At 43.8% G+C, this 16,973-nt stretch overlaps 1 protein-coding gene across 1 annotated transcript in view; it reads left to right on the top strand.

Annotated features, from left to right (window-relative positions):
* The window catches only part of TEX14 (testis expressed 14, intercellular bridge forming factor), a 416,166-nt gene that overhangs the window by 202,778 nt on the left and 196,415 nt on the right, over positions 1-16,973 (top strand). Inside the window, exons 3-5 of the mRNA XM_077296342.1 lie at positions 6,231-6,345; positions 15,262-15,427; positions 16,603-16,736. Coding sequence (XP_077152457.1) covers positions 6,231-6,345; positions 15,262-15,427; positions 16,603-16,736 — 415 coding nt within the window. The remainder of the gene's footprint in view (positions 1-6,230; positions 6,346-15,261; positions 15,428-16,602; positions 16,737-16,973) is intronic.

Raw genomic sequence — 16,973 nt, forward strand, 5'->3', positions numbered from 1 at the left:
AAAAAGATATCCGTGGAATTGATAATGCCAGTCAGCAGCATTCAAACTGTGATTAACAAATGGAAAATCAGGGACTCTGTAAAAACAAAACAACGGTCAGGTAGATCATCAAAAACATCGTCCACAACTGCCAGGAAAATTGTTCAGGATGCAAAGAAAAACCCACAAATAGCATCAGTTGAAATACAGGACTCTCTGAAAACTAGCGGTGTGGCTGTTTCAAGATGCTCAATAAGGAGGCACTTGAAGAAAAATGGGCTGCATGGTCGAGTCGGCAGAAGAAAAACATTACTGCGCAAATGCCACAAAGTATCTCGTCTACAATATGCAAAACAGCACATAGACAAGCCTCAAAACTTCAGGAACATGGTAATATGCTTAGTCTATATATGTTATGCTTAGTCTATATATATTAAATACATTTTCAGTATTTAATAAAAATGTACCGCATATGTTTGTAATTGTTGATTCTAGTGTACAATTTTTTCCATTATATGATGACATTTGCACCCAAACTGTATAATGGCCCCCACATTAGCTAACACGCTGTAAAATTCATTCCACATTAGCCCCCAAACTATATAATGACACACACATTAGCTCCCACACTGTATAATTGCTTCTGTATTATCCTCCAAACTGTTTACTGGCCACTGCATTATTCCCCAAACTGTATAATTGGTCCGCATTAGCCCCTAAACTATATAAGGACCCATGCATTAGCTCCCCACACTGTATAATTGCTCCTGCAATAGCCCCCAAACTGTATAATGGACACTTCATTAACCCCCCAAACTGTATAATGACCCTTGCATTAGCCTCCAAATATGAAAAAAACAAACGTTTATACTCGTGTATAAGCCAAGTTTTTCAGCACATTTTTTTGTGCTGAAAGCTTCCCCTCAGCTTATTCACGAGTCATCGTCCCAGAAGATGTCCGGGGAGGGAGAGCGGTGGAGCAGTGCGTCACAGGAGGCAGGAGCCGGCAGCTGCGGCTAATGTCTGTGCCCGCTGCTAGAGAGAAATGAATTTTCACTGCACTGGCAGTTCATATTAATTTCTCCTAAAAGCGCGCACAGTGTCAGCCGCAGCCGCCGGCTTCCCGCAGCGGCCAGGTTAGCACAGGTGCCCGCTCATTAAGGTAATGAATATTCAACTCTCTCCACTCCAGTAGGCGTGGAGAGATGTGAATATTCATTACTTTAATGAGTGGGGACACGTGATCCCTCGGCTGCAGGAGCTGCTGGCGCCGGAACAAGATGCTGCGAGGGCGCGTAGTGAAGGTAAGTAGGATGGGGTTTTTTATGCTTTTCTCATGGGGGTCCATGCATACAAGGATAGGGAAGAGGAACCATGCATACAAGGATAGAGATGAGGAGCCATGCATACAAGGACAGGGATGAGGAGCCATGCAGACAAGGATGGGGATAAGGAGGCATGCAAACAAGGATGGGAATGAGGAGCCATGCTTACTAGGATAGGGATAATGAGCCATGCAGACCAGGATGGGGATGAGGAACCATGCATACCAGGATGGGGATGAGGGGACAATGCATACCCGGCTTATACTCGAGTCAATAGGTTTTCCCAGTCTTTTGTGGCAAAATTAGGTGCCTCGGCTTATACTCGGTCGGCTTATACAGTAAGCCTGGAGTCAAGTGCCAGGATCCACACTGTGCAGCCCCAACGTGCACCCCCTGACGAAGCTAACGCAAAACGCGCATTTGGGCTGCACAAAGCCGTACTTACCACCCTGTCCTGGTGTTTTCTCCCATTGATTACAAAGCACTAAGCACTTTATTTTATAATGTGTGTGGTATTTTCGGGATGACACACTGGTTTGGTCTACCTTGTTTCTCCTTGCTGAAAATTTAATAACCTTTGATATTATATTTAATTTTATTCCCTGTTTGTGATAAATTATGTAATAAACTTGTATTGGACTTGTACTCCACCTTCTTTCTTTGGGTGTAAGCATACCTCCCCACCGTCCCGGATCTGGCAGGGCGGTCCCGATTTTGACAGTCTGTCCTGCGATCACGGGCAGGACAGCAGTTTTCCCGCACTGAGTCTCAGCCTCATCGGCACTGCCACGCTGGATCCGGGACCATTGGGAGGTCTGCGAGTCATCCCACCACCCGCAGAGCAGCACACCACATATATGGCTGCTCTGTGCACACAGGACCTGTGATGACGTCACTGGAGGGGAGGAGTCATGGGTCACATGATCGGGGCCTCCATGTATGCAATCAGGACTTACGGTGTAAGGATTCAATATTTGGCGTGTCCTCATTGTTTAGGTTTGGTCTCTCAGCTGTTAGCTCCCCCACTTGGTGTTGAGCATGTGTAAGAGATTATTATTTATGTTTTCCGCTTTGGGCTGCATTTATTAAGCCTCTATAGCATAATACACCCCCATAGGCAGACTCTATAGTATAATGCATCCCCATAATAATAATAATAATACATTTTTATTTATATAGCGCCAACATATTCTGCAGAACTTTACATTATAGAGGGGATTTGTACAGACAATAGACATTACAGCATAACAATAAACACAGATCAAAACAGATACCAGGAGGAATGAGGGCCCTGCTCGCAAGCTTACAAACTATGAGGAAAAGGGGAGACACGAGAGGTGGATGGTAACAATTGCTTTAGTTGTTCGGACCAGCCCCATAAAAAAAATAAAAAAAATCTCCCTAGTTCCTCCCCTGCTCTGAGCTCCCGCTCGTCTCTGGACTGCAGGCGCTGAGTAGTGACATCATTGCACCTGCTGTCAGTGTTGGCGTCGGTGACATCAGACGCTGACAGGGGGATGATGGGAGAGGGAGCATAACTCCTCTCATCAGTGCGGTCAGCTGTATTGGCATCTAGCCGATACAGTTGAACCTGCAGTGATGGGTGGGGGCGCACTGCTGGGACGAGGGGCCCACTGCTGGCATCGGGCCCCTCCCCACTTGCTCAGGGGCCCCATAGTGGCAGGGTGGCAGAGCAGGGAGATCAATTCTCCCTGCTCAGCCGCAGAATTTAACTGTATTGGTGCGATGTGCACGCAGCACCCCGATACAGTTACAGAAGCCTGTGGACCTCGCCTTTGACTGCTGGTCTTCTTGGCTGGTCTGGATTCGTCGCTTTGATGAAGTTCTTTGCTGTGGTGGGATGTGGACACCTATAAAAGATCATTATATTATATGTGACATTTATTGGATGTTTGATATGGACATAAATATGCTATCTAATGGATATATTACGTATAAAACTTATTATTGGTTTTATGACATTCAATTATTATTCTATTCCCTTTTTTAGGATATATATATATAATCTGGCTATTATGAGAGTATGGTTTAATATCTGCACTAATGTAAATATACTTGATTTAGGTGTTGCTTTTGTACTAGAGTATCATGTCTATACACCTTTTATATTCTCTGTATGTTTTGTATACATGCTGCACAACTCTCTTTCCTTTTGTGTCCTTGCCGGTGTCCGGACGTTTCTCACCGGATTTGTATATAGATCCCTCAGCCGTGCGGCTTATCCATGCTCTCCTTGTCCTTGTATATATAAGTTTACATATTATATCTTTCTGTCCGGACTCTCCATGTTTGCCCCTTGCTGGTGGCCGTGCGCATCGCCCGGTTGGTGGGCGGCTCCCCCATGTGGGCGGGCGCGCTTCTGCCCTGTGCGTGCGCTCCGGGTCACTCCCGGCGCGCGCGCGCTTGGCACTGCGCCCTGCCCCCATGGCGGACCCGCCTGCCGCCGTGCGCATGCGCCGTCGGCGCCGCTAGCATTGGTCAAACATGGACATGTGACGCTGACCAGCTGACATAAGAACAGGTCCTTTTACTCACTACTGCACTTCCTTGAAAAAGCGGCATCCTGTAGCCGCGAAACACGTGTCGGGAGCCGGTACTTGGGCGAGACCCCGCTCCTCTATCTCTCCCCCCTTCTTCTACCCTGGTAAGCGGCCCTATTATAACCTATTTATTACTATTTGCACTTTAATACTTAGCGGTCATTGAACCAGGTTATATGATATGTATAGGGTTCTCTCCTGAGACTTGATATAGGGGATTTGAGAGGGGTGGGTGCCCTCCTATGTGTATATCATGGAATTACTAGACACCTCTGCATGTCACTGTTGTTTTTAACCAATCCATTATCTGGTTCTAATAAAGTATTTTTGTTTATATAATCATGCTCCGGTTTCTCCTATTTGTTCATGCTATTTGGAGCTAAGCTATGGGTCTGGTTGCACACAATATATATGTGTTGCCCCAGACCAAGAAAAATGATTTTGGGATCTGTTATATTACAGTTACAGAAGCGTAGCTCCGGGTGGGCCCCCTCAGCGCGGGGCCCGGGGCGACCGCCCCTCTGCCCCCCCGTAGCTACGTTACAGACTTTCCTCCTAAAACACAAGTTGTTACGTTTTCTTATCCACGCATGGGACTGTTGCAAAAGAGGATTTCTCAGGCAGGAGATGGTGAGGAAAGCAGCTGAATAGAGGGGCAGTGGGGAGGAGATTAGCTCCCACCGTGAAGGCAATAGAAGCTCTCCACAACAAATCTCCCTGTGCTCGCCCTCTGGCCTACTATGGCATCAGGACCACTGCTACCAGGGATGTCTCCACTGAAGGCCACAGCACGGTCTCTGGCAGTCTGCAGCAGCTGGGTGCAGGCATAGAATGACACAGCTGCCGTCGCTGCCTCAGGAGCAGCTCTACTGCTGAGTAAGAAGACCGGTGAGTGTCTATAGCGATGAGGGGTTGGGTGGCTGCGTGACAGGCTCAGAGGGGTGAGAGAGTCCAACTGCCTGGGCCCTCCCGGTCAGTCCACTCGCAGTCCAGGAAGCGGAGGGCGGTCACCACGGGGAGCACAATGGGCCCGCCGGCAGTACTAACCAGTTGTGCAGGATCCTCCTTCCAGGCTGTCCGTCCGGGTCTCTGTGGCAATCCTCAGGCACGGGGCCCCACAGCTTCTGTACGCGTCTCCAGCCAGGCGCCCATGTGCCGCAGGATCCGTTCTTGGGTAAGACGTTTGGGGGAGGAGCGGGGTCCTATGGACATCACTGGTGGGTCCCGACTACAGGAACGAGTGATCCTCGGTGGAAGGGCTACAGTTCCCTCCATTGGGCTCACAGGCAAGGACAAAGCTTTAGGCCTTGAGTAGGCCTCATCCTGGGAAGGCTGTATAAAGTCTCTTTTAGTGGCCTAAGCGGCTTAGAAGAAGCCTCTCCTTCTTAGTGCAGCACTCTGAGGTGGAATTTGTACTGGATGGCCCCCAAAAAAAAACAAGTAGATTGCAGAGATTTGAATCTCTGGGATGCAGAGATCTGTAAAACACATCCAGCTCCTTCAGCTGCCAGGCCATGCCCTTCTGTGGAACTTTTCTGAGACTTGCTATCGCAAAAGTGTTTTGGAACTGTAAATTTTTTTGCTGTAAAAAATTGGCCATATCATAGGTAAGTCACACAAGTCGTGGATGCGTGCAACTTGTCTGTGGCAAGTTTGCGATTAGCGGCCTTCTGCAAACTCCAGCACATCTGGAAACTTGCCGCTCTGTGTCTCAGTATGCAGGTTGCAAATCGAGAATCCATTAGATGCAATGTCACAATGTGACCCTGCTGTGTGAGTATCGCGCAACACATGAATAACCCTAAACTTAGGTGGAGGTGCACAGGGGCAAAATCCTGATGAGCAGCCACTCACAACTAATATTTGTGAGGCGGGGGGGGGGGGCTACTTAGTATTATACTTGCACATAGGGAACACTTCTATAGGGGCGGGTCACACAGTTATGTATAGGGCACCATGCCACCTTCCAGCCTATTGGTGACGTCCATACAGGCAGACCGGATACGCTGCCTGTCACCTCCTGTGTGATCCACACAAGCTCTCATCTTCCAGTTGTACAGACAAGGGAGCCAAGAAAGTCCAGGTGACTATAGGCCGTTAAGAGTTTTGTTTTTTAGTCTTAATTTTCAGACCTGTGGAATTTGCTGCATATCTGTAGCTTTTCCGCAGCAAATTCTGTAACAATTGGGGTCTGTTGTCGATTTTGACTTTTCCAGTGAACTTAGTAAGAAAAATTTGTAACAAATTTATGACTAATCTGCCTCAAGAATTGACCTCTAAACTTTTCCATCTGAATGAGATTTATACAAGTTTTGCCGCTACCTTATTTTGCTGCATATGTGACATACGATGTGTTTCTCTGCAGGGACCTTTCCTGATAGCCCCAATTCCCTGGGACAAACCCCGCTGTTTGTGGCTGCACTGCTTGGACTTCGAAAAATAGCTGAATTGCTTTTAAATTCTGGATCCAATCCTAACCAGTAAGTCATTTAATAAAAATGAAATTGTGAAAAAAATGCTAATCCAACATGTTTTTTAAGTTTTCTTTTTACGGCATACATTGTTTAGTAAAAATTACTCTGAATCCTGATTCTTCAGGTCAGTATTATTACATCGATACCAAACGTGTACTGATTTTTTTTATTTAAGTGGACAAAAACGTCTGAAATTTGTAAAAAAAACCCCCCAACAAAACAACAATATTGTTTTCTGTCGCCAGTTTCTGAGACCCATAACATTTTCATTTTTCCGTTGATTGGGTTTTTTTTTTTTACACGGCCAACTCATGGTTATACTGTATTGATACCCCTTTGAGCCATATACAACATTTTGATCTGTTTTATTACATTCTACGTGATAGAGGAGGGGTGAAAGTAAAAACACAGTTCTGGTGTTTTGATTTTTTGTCTTATTATGACGTTTCCTATCGGGTTGAGTCTCATTATATATTGACAGATCAGACTTTTATGAACATGACAATATAAAATTTTTTTCCATAAATTTATAATCAAGCAATAGAAAATGTATAACTGATGGAGAAAGGTTGCACTCGATGGACACATCTTTTTTCAACCTATAAAACTGTGTAACTATGTAATGAAGCATTGGTCCAGTATGTGCCCTAATATGTGTATGACTGTATAAATACTTTATTTTGTACAGAGCCGTAATAGGGCTGCCATACCGTTTCTTCAACCCTCTACTTTAACTGATTATATACCTACTGTTTTAGGCCCCTTTCACACTTCAGTGTCTCCAGTACGTGTGGTGACAGTTTTTGCACGTACCGGAGACACTGACATGTAGAGCCATTCAAATGGGTCTGTGCATATATCTGTGTTTTTTCACTGACCGTCTGAACGACTGACCCACACGTACGTTTTTGTGCAGCTGCACGGATCACACGGACCCATTCAAGTCAATGGGTCCGTGTAAACACGTACCGCACACGGATGCCGTCCGTGTGATGCATCAGTATCACACGGACGGCCGTCGGGGAAGAAGCACCACAGTAAGCGCTGTTCCCCGGCAGCTGTTGCTGAAGCCAACTCTCATCATTCTCCCCTGCTCTGCTGGTGATCGGCCCCAGCAGAGGAGAATGATGAGAGTTATCTTAAAGTCCGAACGATGACATCAGGTGGGGGCTTTTGGGACTTTTACTCCCATCATCCGACACCTGCTGCCACTAATAACAGTATGATAAGAAAAAATGGTGTGCACTCAGGTCTGAAGAGTGAGGTGCTGGTGGAACGGACTCTTGAAGTCCCAGACATACAGTAAGAGCTATAATTCACCGCACACTCTCTTTGGTAAGTTGCAAAAGTATATAACAAATTTATTCAAAAAAATAATTCAAGATGCCTCAAGCAATAGAGTTCATAATAACACAATGTGACTGAAATACCCAACGTTTTGACCCTCCCGGGTCTTAGTCATGGGGTTACTAAAGAGACAAGAAAAGGATATTTAAGATACTGAAAAAAATAATAGAAAATAAAAAATTCATAAAAAAATAATAATAGTTGCCAGTTGTTTCATGGTTGAACATATAACAAACTCATATTATGAGTACAAATGCACAAAAGTATTAGCAGTAGTACATATAACATTCAAATTAATGTAATTAGTAAGTAGGAAATGAGATAGGACAATCATGTATTGCCTTGGTTCCTTGTATATATACAACAAGAGGCAGAGAGAGGGGATAAAGATAATGTATATTTCCCAGGTGCTGCTTATAATGAATTCCTAATGCTGGTGGCCATCTGCACATTAGGGGACCTAGAATATACCATGGGTTTTAATATGGACTGACAGTAAGCAAGTAACCAATTGATATGGAATGACATTAGCAGACCAGAGTCTGCAGTGATTAATCGTTCTTTACCTATTATGCAGATGGCCACCAGCATTAGGAATTCGATATAAGCCTAAAGGTACTGGACACTGACTTACCTTACCCGTCGCCTATATATTTATGCTAACATTTCCATCATTCATTGCAGCTCCATCATTATAGCTCTTGCCGCTAACAGTGACAGCAGGAGTGGATGATCGGGGTATTCCACAGCCGCCACCTTCGATCTAATGAAGTAAATGAATGAAAAACCCAACATAAGTTCCCCCCTATTTTCTTGAACCAACCAGGCAAAACTCACAGCTGGGGGCTGCAACCCTCAGCTGTCAGCTTCTGCAAGGTTGGTTATCAAGAATAGAGGGGTCCCATGCTGTTTTTTTAATTATTTAAGGCTACGTTCACATTTGCGTTGTGCGCCGCAGCGTCGGCGCCGCAGCGCACAACGCAAACAAAAACGCGGCAAAACGCACGCTAAAACGCTGCGTTTTGCGCCGCATGCGTCGTTTTTGCCCGCAAGTTGGACGCAAAAAAAATGCAACTTGAAGCGTTTCTTGCGTCCAACGCTTGCGGCCATGCAGCGCAAAACGCAGCACAACGCATGTCCATGCGCCCCCATGTTAAGTATAGGGGCGCATGACGCATGCGGCGCCCGACGCTGCGGCGCTGACCGCAAATGTGAACGTAGCCTTAATACATAATTTTAAAAAACAGCGTGGGGTCCCCCCATTTTTGACAACCAGCCTTGCTAGAGTTCAAAGCTGGGGGCTGCTATTCTCAGGCTGGTAAGGGGCCATGGATATAGACCCCCAGCTTAAAAACAGCAGCCCACTGCTGCCCAGAAAAGGTGCATCTATTAGATGCACCTTTTCTGGTGCTTTGCCCGGCTCTTCCCACTTGCTCTGTAGCGGTGGCAAGTGGGGTTCATATTTGTGGGGTTAATGTCACCTCTGTAATGTCAGGTGACATCAAGCCCACAGCTCAGTAATGGAGAGGTGTCTATGAGACACCTCTCCACTACTAATCATATAGTTAAATGTTAACCCCTTTCTGACATCTGACGTACTATCCCGTCGAGGTGGGGTGGGCCCGTATGACCACCGACGGGATAGTACGTCATCACCGATCAGCGGCGCTCACGGGGGGAGCGCGGCCGATCGCGGCCGGGTGTCAGCTGCATATCGCAGCTGACATCCGGCACTATGTGCCAGGAGTGGTCACGGACCGCCCCCGGCACATTAACCCCCGGCACACCGCGATCAAACATGATCGCGGTGTACCGGCGGTATAGGGAAGCATCGCGCAGGGAGGGGGCTCCCTGCGGGCTTCCCTGAGACCCCCGGAGCAACGCGATGTGATCGCGTTGCTCTGAGGGTCTCCTACCTCCCTCCTCGCCGCAGGTCCCGGATCCAAGATGGCCGCGGCATCCGGGTCCTGCAGGGAGGGAGGTGGCTTACCGAGTGTCTGCTCAGAGCAGACACTTGGTAAGCCTGCAGCCCTGCACAGCAGATCGCAGATCTGGCAGAGTGCTGTGCACACTGCCAGATCAATGATCTGTGATGTCCCCCCCTGGGACAAAGTAAAAAAGTTAAAAAAAATTCCCCACATGTGTGTAAAAAAAAATAAAAAAAATATCCTAAATAAAGAAAAAATATATATATATTATTCCCATAAATACATTTCTTTAGCTAAATAAAATAAAAAAAACAATAAAAGTACACATATTTAGTATCGCCGCGTCCGTAACGACCCAACCTATAAAACTGCCCCACTAGTTAACCCCTTCAGTAAACACCGTAAGAAAAAAAAAAAAAAAAACGAGGCAAAAAACAACGCTTTATTATCATACCGCCAAACAAAAAGTGGAATAACACGCGATCAAAAAGACTGATATAAATAACCATGGTACCGCTGAAAACGTCATCTTGTCCCGCAAAAAACGAGCCGCCATACAGCATCATCAGCAAAAAAATAAAAAAGTTATAGTCCTGAGAATAAAGCAATACCAAAATAATTATTTTTTCTATAAAATAGTTTTTATCGTATAAAAGCGCCAAAACATAAAAAAAATGATATAAATGAGATATCGCTGTAATCGTACTGACCCGACGAATAAAACTGCTTTATCAACTTTACCAAACGCGGAACGGTATAAACGCCTCCCCCAAAAGAAATTCATGAATAGCTGGTTTTTGATCACTCTGCCTCACAAAAATCGGAATAAAAAGCGATCAAAAAATGTCACGTGTCCGAACATGTTACCAATAAAAACGTCAACTCGTCCCGCAAAAAACAAGATCTCACGTGACTCTGTGGACTCAAATATGGAAAAATTACAGCTCTCAAAATGTGGTAACGCAAAAAATATTTTTTGCATTGAAAAGCGTCTTTCAGTGTGTGACGGCTGCCAATCATAAAAATCCGCTAAATAACCCGCTATAAAAATAAATCAAACCCCCCTTCATCACCCCCTTAGTTAGGGAAAAATAAAAAAATTAAAAAATGTATTTATTTCCATTTTCTCATTAGGGTTAGGGTTAGGGCTAGAGTTAGGACTAGAGTTAGGGCTAGGGTTAGGGTTAGGGCTAGGGTTAGGGTTAGGGCTAGGGTTGGGGCTAGGGTTAGGGTTAGGGCTAGGGTTGGGGCTAGGGTTAGGGCTATGGTTAGGGTTGGGGCTAGGGTTGGGGCTAGGGTTAGGGCTAGGGTTAGGGCTAGGGTTAGGGCTAGGGTTAGGGCTAGTGTTACAGCTAGTGTTAGGGCTAGTGATAGGGCTAGGGTTATTGCTAGGGTTAGGGTTGGGGCTAGGGTTGGGGCTACAGTTAGGGTTGGGGCTAAAGATAGGGTTAGGGTTTGGATTACATTTACGGTTGGGAATAGGGTTGGGTGTGTCTGGGTTTAGAGGAGTGGTTAGGGTTACTGTTGGGATTAGGGTAAGGGGTGTGTTTGGATTAGGGTTTCAGTTATAATTGGGGGGTTTCCACTGTTTAGGCACATCAGGGGCTCTCCAAACGGGACATGGCATCCGATCTGAATTCCAGCCAATTCTGCGTTGAAAAAGGAAAACAGTGCTCCTTCCCTTCAGAGCTCTCCCGTGTGCCTAAACAGGTGTTTACCCCAACATATGGGGTATCAGCGTAATCAGGACAAATTGGACATCATCTTTTGGGGTCCAATTTGTCCTGCTACCCTTGTGAAAATACAAAACTGGGGGCTAAAAAATCATTTTTGTGAAAAAAAAAGAATTTTTATTTTCACGGCTCTGCGTTATAAACTGTAGTGAAACACTTGGGGGTTCAAAGTTCTCACAACACATCTAGATAAGTTCCTTGGGGGTCTAGTTTCCAATATGGGGTCACTTGTGGGGGGTTTGTTCTGTTTGGGTACATCAGGGGCTCTGCAAATGCAACGTGACGCCTGCAGACCAATCCATTTAAGTCTGCATTCCAAATGGCGCTCCTTCCCTTCCGAGCTCTGTCATGCGCCCAAACAGTGGTTCCCCCCCACATATGGGGTATCAGCGTACTCAGGACAAATTGGACAACAATGTTTGGGGTCCAATTTATCCTGATACCCTTGTGAAAATACAAAACTGGGGGCTAAAAATCATTTTTGTGAAAAAAAAAAGAATTTTTATTTTCACGACTCTGCGTTATAAACTGTAGTGAAACACTTGGGGGTTCAAAGCTATCAAAACACATCTAGATAGGTTCCTTAGGGGGTCTACTTTCCAAAATGGTGTCACTTGTGGGGGGTTTTAATGTTTAGGCACATCAGGGGCTCTCCAAACGCAACATGGCATCCATCTTAATTCCAGTCAATTTTGCATTGAAAAGTAAAATAGCGCTCCTTCCCTTCCGAGCTCTGCTATGCACCCAAACAGTGGTTTACCCCCACATATGGGGTATCGTCGTACTCAGGACAAATTGCACAACAACTTTTGTGGTCTAATTTCTTCTCTTACCCTTGGAGAAATAAAAAAATGGGGGAGAAAAGATCATTTTTGTGAAAAAATATGATTTTTTATTTTTACGGCTCTGCATTATAAACTTCTGTGAAGCACTTGTTGGGTCAAAGTGCTCAACACACATCTAGATAAGTTCCTTAAGGGGTCTACTTTCCAAAATGGTGTCACTTGTGGGGGGTTTCAATGTTTAGGCACATCAGGGGCTCTCCAAACGCAACATGGCGTCCCATCTCAATTCCAGTCAATTTTGCATTGAAAAGTCAAATGGCGCTCCTTCCCTTCCGAGCTCTGCCCTGCGCCCAAACAATGGTTTACACCCACATATGGGGTATCAGCGTACTCAGGACAAATTGCACAACAATTTTTGGGGTCCAATTTCTTCTCTTACCCTTGGGAAAATAAAAAATTGGGGGCGAAAAGATCATTTTTGTGAAAAAATATGATTTTTTATTTTTACGGCTCTGCATTATAAACTTCTGTGAAGCACTTGTTGGGTCAAAGTGCTCACCACACATCTAGATAAGATCCTTAGGGGGTCTACTTTCCAAAATGGTGTCACTTGTGGGGGTTTCAATGTTTAGGCACATCAGGGGCTCTCCAAATGCAACATGGCGTCCCATCTCAATTCCAGTCAATTTTGCATTGAAAAGTCAAATGGCGCTCCTTCCCTTCCGAGCTCTGCCCTGCGCCCAAACAATGGTTTACACCCACATATGGGGTATCAGTGTACTCAGGACAAATTGCACAACAATTTTTGGGGTCCAATTTCTTCTCTTACCCTTGGGAAAATAAAAAATTGGGGGCGAAAAATCATTTTTGTGAAAAAATATGATTTTTTATTTTTACGGCTCTGCATTATAAACTTCTGTGAAGCACTTGTTGGGTCAAAGTGCTCACCACACATCTAGATAAGATCCTTAGGGGGTCTACTTTCCAAAATGGTGTCACTTGTGGGGGGTTTCAATGTTTAGGCACATCAGGGGCTCTCCAAATGCAACATGGCGTCCCATCTCAATTCCAGTCAATTTTGCATTGAAAAGTCAAATGGCGCTCCTTTCCTTCTGAGCTCTGCCATGCGCCCAAACAGTGGTTTACCCCCACATTTGGGGTATCAGCGTACTCAGGACAAATTGTACAACAAATTTTGGGGTCTATTTTCTCCTGTTACCCTTGGTAAAATAAAACAAATTGGAGCTGAAATAAATTTTGTGTGAAAAAAAGTTAAATGTTTATTTTTATTTAAACATTCCAAAAATTCCTGTGAAACACCTGAAGGGTTAATAAACTTCTTGAAAGTGGTTTTGAGTACCTTGAGGGGTGCAGTTTTTAGAATGGTGTCACACTTGGGTATTTTCTATCATATAGACCCCTCAAAATGACTTCAAATGAGATGTGGTCCCTAAAAAAAAATGGTGTTGTAAAAATGAGAAATTGCTGGTCAACTTTTAACCCTTATAACTCCGTCACTAAAAAAAATTTTGGTTCCAAAATGGTGCTGATGTAAAGTAGACATGTGGGAAATGTTACTTATTAAGTATTTTGCGTGACATATGTCTGTGATTTAAGGGCATAAAAATTCAAAGTTGGAAAATTGCGACATTTTCAAAATTTTCGCCAAATATTCGTTTTTTTCACAAATAAATGCAAGTTATATCGAAGAAATTTTACCACTATCATGAAGTACAATATGTCTCGAGAAAACAATGTCAGAATCGCCAAGATCCGTTGAAGCGTTCCAGAGTTATAACCTCATAAAGGGACAGTGGTCAGAATTGTAAAAATTGGCCCGGTCATTAACGTGCAAACCACCCTTGGGGGTGAAGGGGTTAAATAAAGACACAGCCAGAATAAAATCTGAGGCGAACCTGTCAGCAGGATTGTGTTCAGTAAAATACAGACAGTGTCAGGTCAGCACTATTACACTGATTAAAATGATATCTGGGTTTATGAAATCCGTCTTGTGGTTGTTATTTCATCTTTGTTTGCAGTTTTGAGTTAATGAGATTCTCGTGCTTCGGGGCGGCCTGTGAATGGGGCTCTTTTTGGTGCTCTCGCCTCATTGTGATCCTTATGGGCTTAAATGACAGGTCACTGAACCTTCAGTGACCTGTGTCCTATTTTAAATACTGTTAATATTGTTAATATTGTGTGTAAAAAATGAATTTAGCTCGAGACAAATGGTGCCAGCTGACGGGCATGCTCAGTAGCATCTATTGTTTGCGGATAGATGCTACTGTGCATGCACCATTTTGCTGGAGCCCAATTTTTTTTCCTTCAACAAAATAGCAGTGGTGCATGCGCAGTAGCATCTATGGACAAGCGGTGCTCTCAATCTATGCAAGCTCCGCCTACCAGTGGGCGGGATTTACACAGTATAAGAGCATCGCTTGCAGATAGATGCTACTACGCATGCCCTGGCGCCATTTTTCTCAATTTAATTATTTTTTTTTTCTACACACAGTATTAATTGTGCAAGCGCAGTATTTAAAATAGGAGGCAGGTTCAGTAACCTGTCATTTAAGCCAATAAAGATGAATATGTGAACAGAGCACCACATGAAGACCCCACACAGGCCGCCTCGGAGCACGAGCATCTCTTTAACTCAAAACTGCTAACAAAGATTAAACAACAACCACAAGATGGATTTCTTCAACCCAGGTATCATTTTAATCAGTGTAACAGCGCCGGGCTGACAATGTATGTAATTTACTTAGCAAAATCCTGATGACAGGTTCTCTTTAAATCATCAAGATCTGCTGGCAGCAACCTTTACAATTGCTGACAAATGACGTCACAGATGTGCTTGATTCTACCACTTTTCCTTCTTGTGTTACAATTTCAATGCTGAATAGTGTGTTGAATGATGTGTTTCTTTTCTGGCACACAGTCAGAGCCTATCTGGCCATGTAACGCTGTGCAATGCCCTGCTATGCGATCTAAAGTGAGAAATAAATGTGTTCACTGATGACCATAACCATTGATCCATACCTAAACAAAAATATGTAATCTTGCTTCCAAAATGTAAAAGTACAAATGGTGTAACAATTGCATGACATTGCTTCTTTTATATATTTGCAGCCGTTCCTTAGATTGGAGCACCCCGGTCCACGCTGCAGCCTTTTCCTGTGATCTGTGGATTATGAGTAGGCTTATTGATGCAGGAGGGGACTTGCGACTTCATGATCAGAAATCTAAAACACCACATGACTGGGCCCTCATGGCTGGGACGGATGAAAGTCCTAAGGTTAATCAAATTAATGTCTGTTCCACGTAGGGATTAAAAACTATTTAAGGTTGTTAGTATGTTAATATGCGTTAAAAGGGGTCCAAGAAAGGCGACGCCATGAACTGGCGCCAGGTTCATGGGCACCAACGGCTCATTGACTCTGAAAGACTAGCCCTTTTCATCTGAGCCTATGAATTGTTGAAATCGATAATGCTTTACTAGAAGGTGTAGAGCTAGACAAACTAATATACAAGTAGGAAAATGTATTTATAGGGCCCTTTCCCCAGAAAATGCACTCTCGTAGGGTTAGGCCTCATTCAGATGTTGGTGATATCTCTCACATTTAAAGAGCTGACCAAGTTTCAGGAGTTTTTTTTAATCAGATATTCATTAGTAATTGGTCCATGTATCACTTTTTACCATAGCATTTTATTTTGTGTATAAGAAGTGTTCTCAAGCTTTTCCTATCAAATATCCATGAAAATCTGACAGTACACGTATGGCATCTGCCTGCTGGCCAAGTGGACACGTTGCCATGTTTTGGTTCTGAAATACACGGATATGTGAATAGCCCCATGGATTATAATGGGTACACATACTACCTGGGAAAAACACTGATAGAACTTGTACATGAAGAACGATGTCAGAATGAGCCATAACTGAGTGTTCTCTGTTGTGATGGAAAATAATTGGTGGAAATTTTAGGACAAGATTCTGCAGCTTGTCCTGTAAATCAAAGATTTCACCTATTTCCACAGATAAAGACACCAATATTCACTAAAGGCTTATAGATTGCATAAAAACGGATACAGAGAGATACACCATGTTACATTGGTTTGTAGTTTTGGGTTTTCAATATGTAAACCATTATAATTTATAGCAGAAAAAATGTATCGCCACCTGAAATATCTGAAAGTAAAAGATGTTTTCCTATCTGGACGAATCCAATTAGTATAATAGGGCATATGGCAACAAATATTGATGATAGGAAATCACCTTTAATATTTTGGACTTGGGGATTTGAACGATTGTTGTGGGTGAGGGATGCAGGCTCAGATTTTTGTGCTTAACCTGACAAATTACAGGCTTGAGCTGTTCAAATGTAGAACTAGTTAGATTGCAGACCAGTTTCCTTTTATTTCTATTTGTGGTAATGACAATCTATAATTCACCTTTTTGCTGTCTAATTTCAGATGATTGACTTTATTGGTCGTTGTGCTGTTCGCATGCAAGCTTTAATTCATCTTTATCCTTTGAAGCCCACGAAGATTGATTCATCCCTAGACCTTATTAATGATTCACCTTTAATTGATATGTTTTTACCCAGGTATGCCACAGATATTATACTAGAATGATTGGGATTTTTATCCCCTTACCTACACTGGATTTACTGGTCATTGGATTTACTGGTACATCCAATGTCAGCTCCTTCTTTTATGAGGACTCAGTAGCTACCCTTGGACGCCAGAAACGCAGCAGGTTTTACACATATTTTATGGAATCCATGTTTTTAATGAGTTTTGAATAAAGCATGAAATAATATTTACCTATTGTTGGATGGATG

This window comes from Ranitomeya variabilis, chromosome 3, assembly GCF_051348905.1.
Source record: "Ranitomeya variabilis isolate aRanVar5 chromosome 3, aRanVar5.hap1, whole genome shotgun sequence".
Classification (NCBI taxonomy): domain Eukaryota; kingdom Metazoa; phylum Chordata; class Amphibia; order Anura; family Dendrobatidae; genus Ranitomeya; species Ranitomeya variabilis.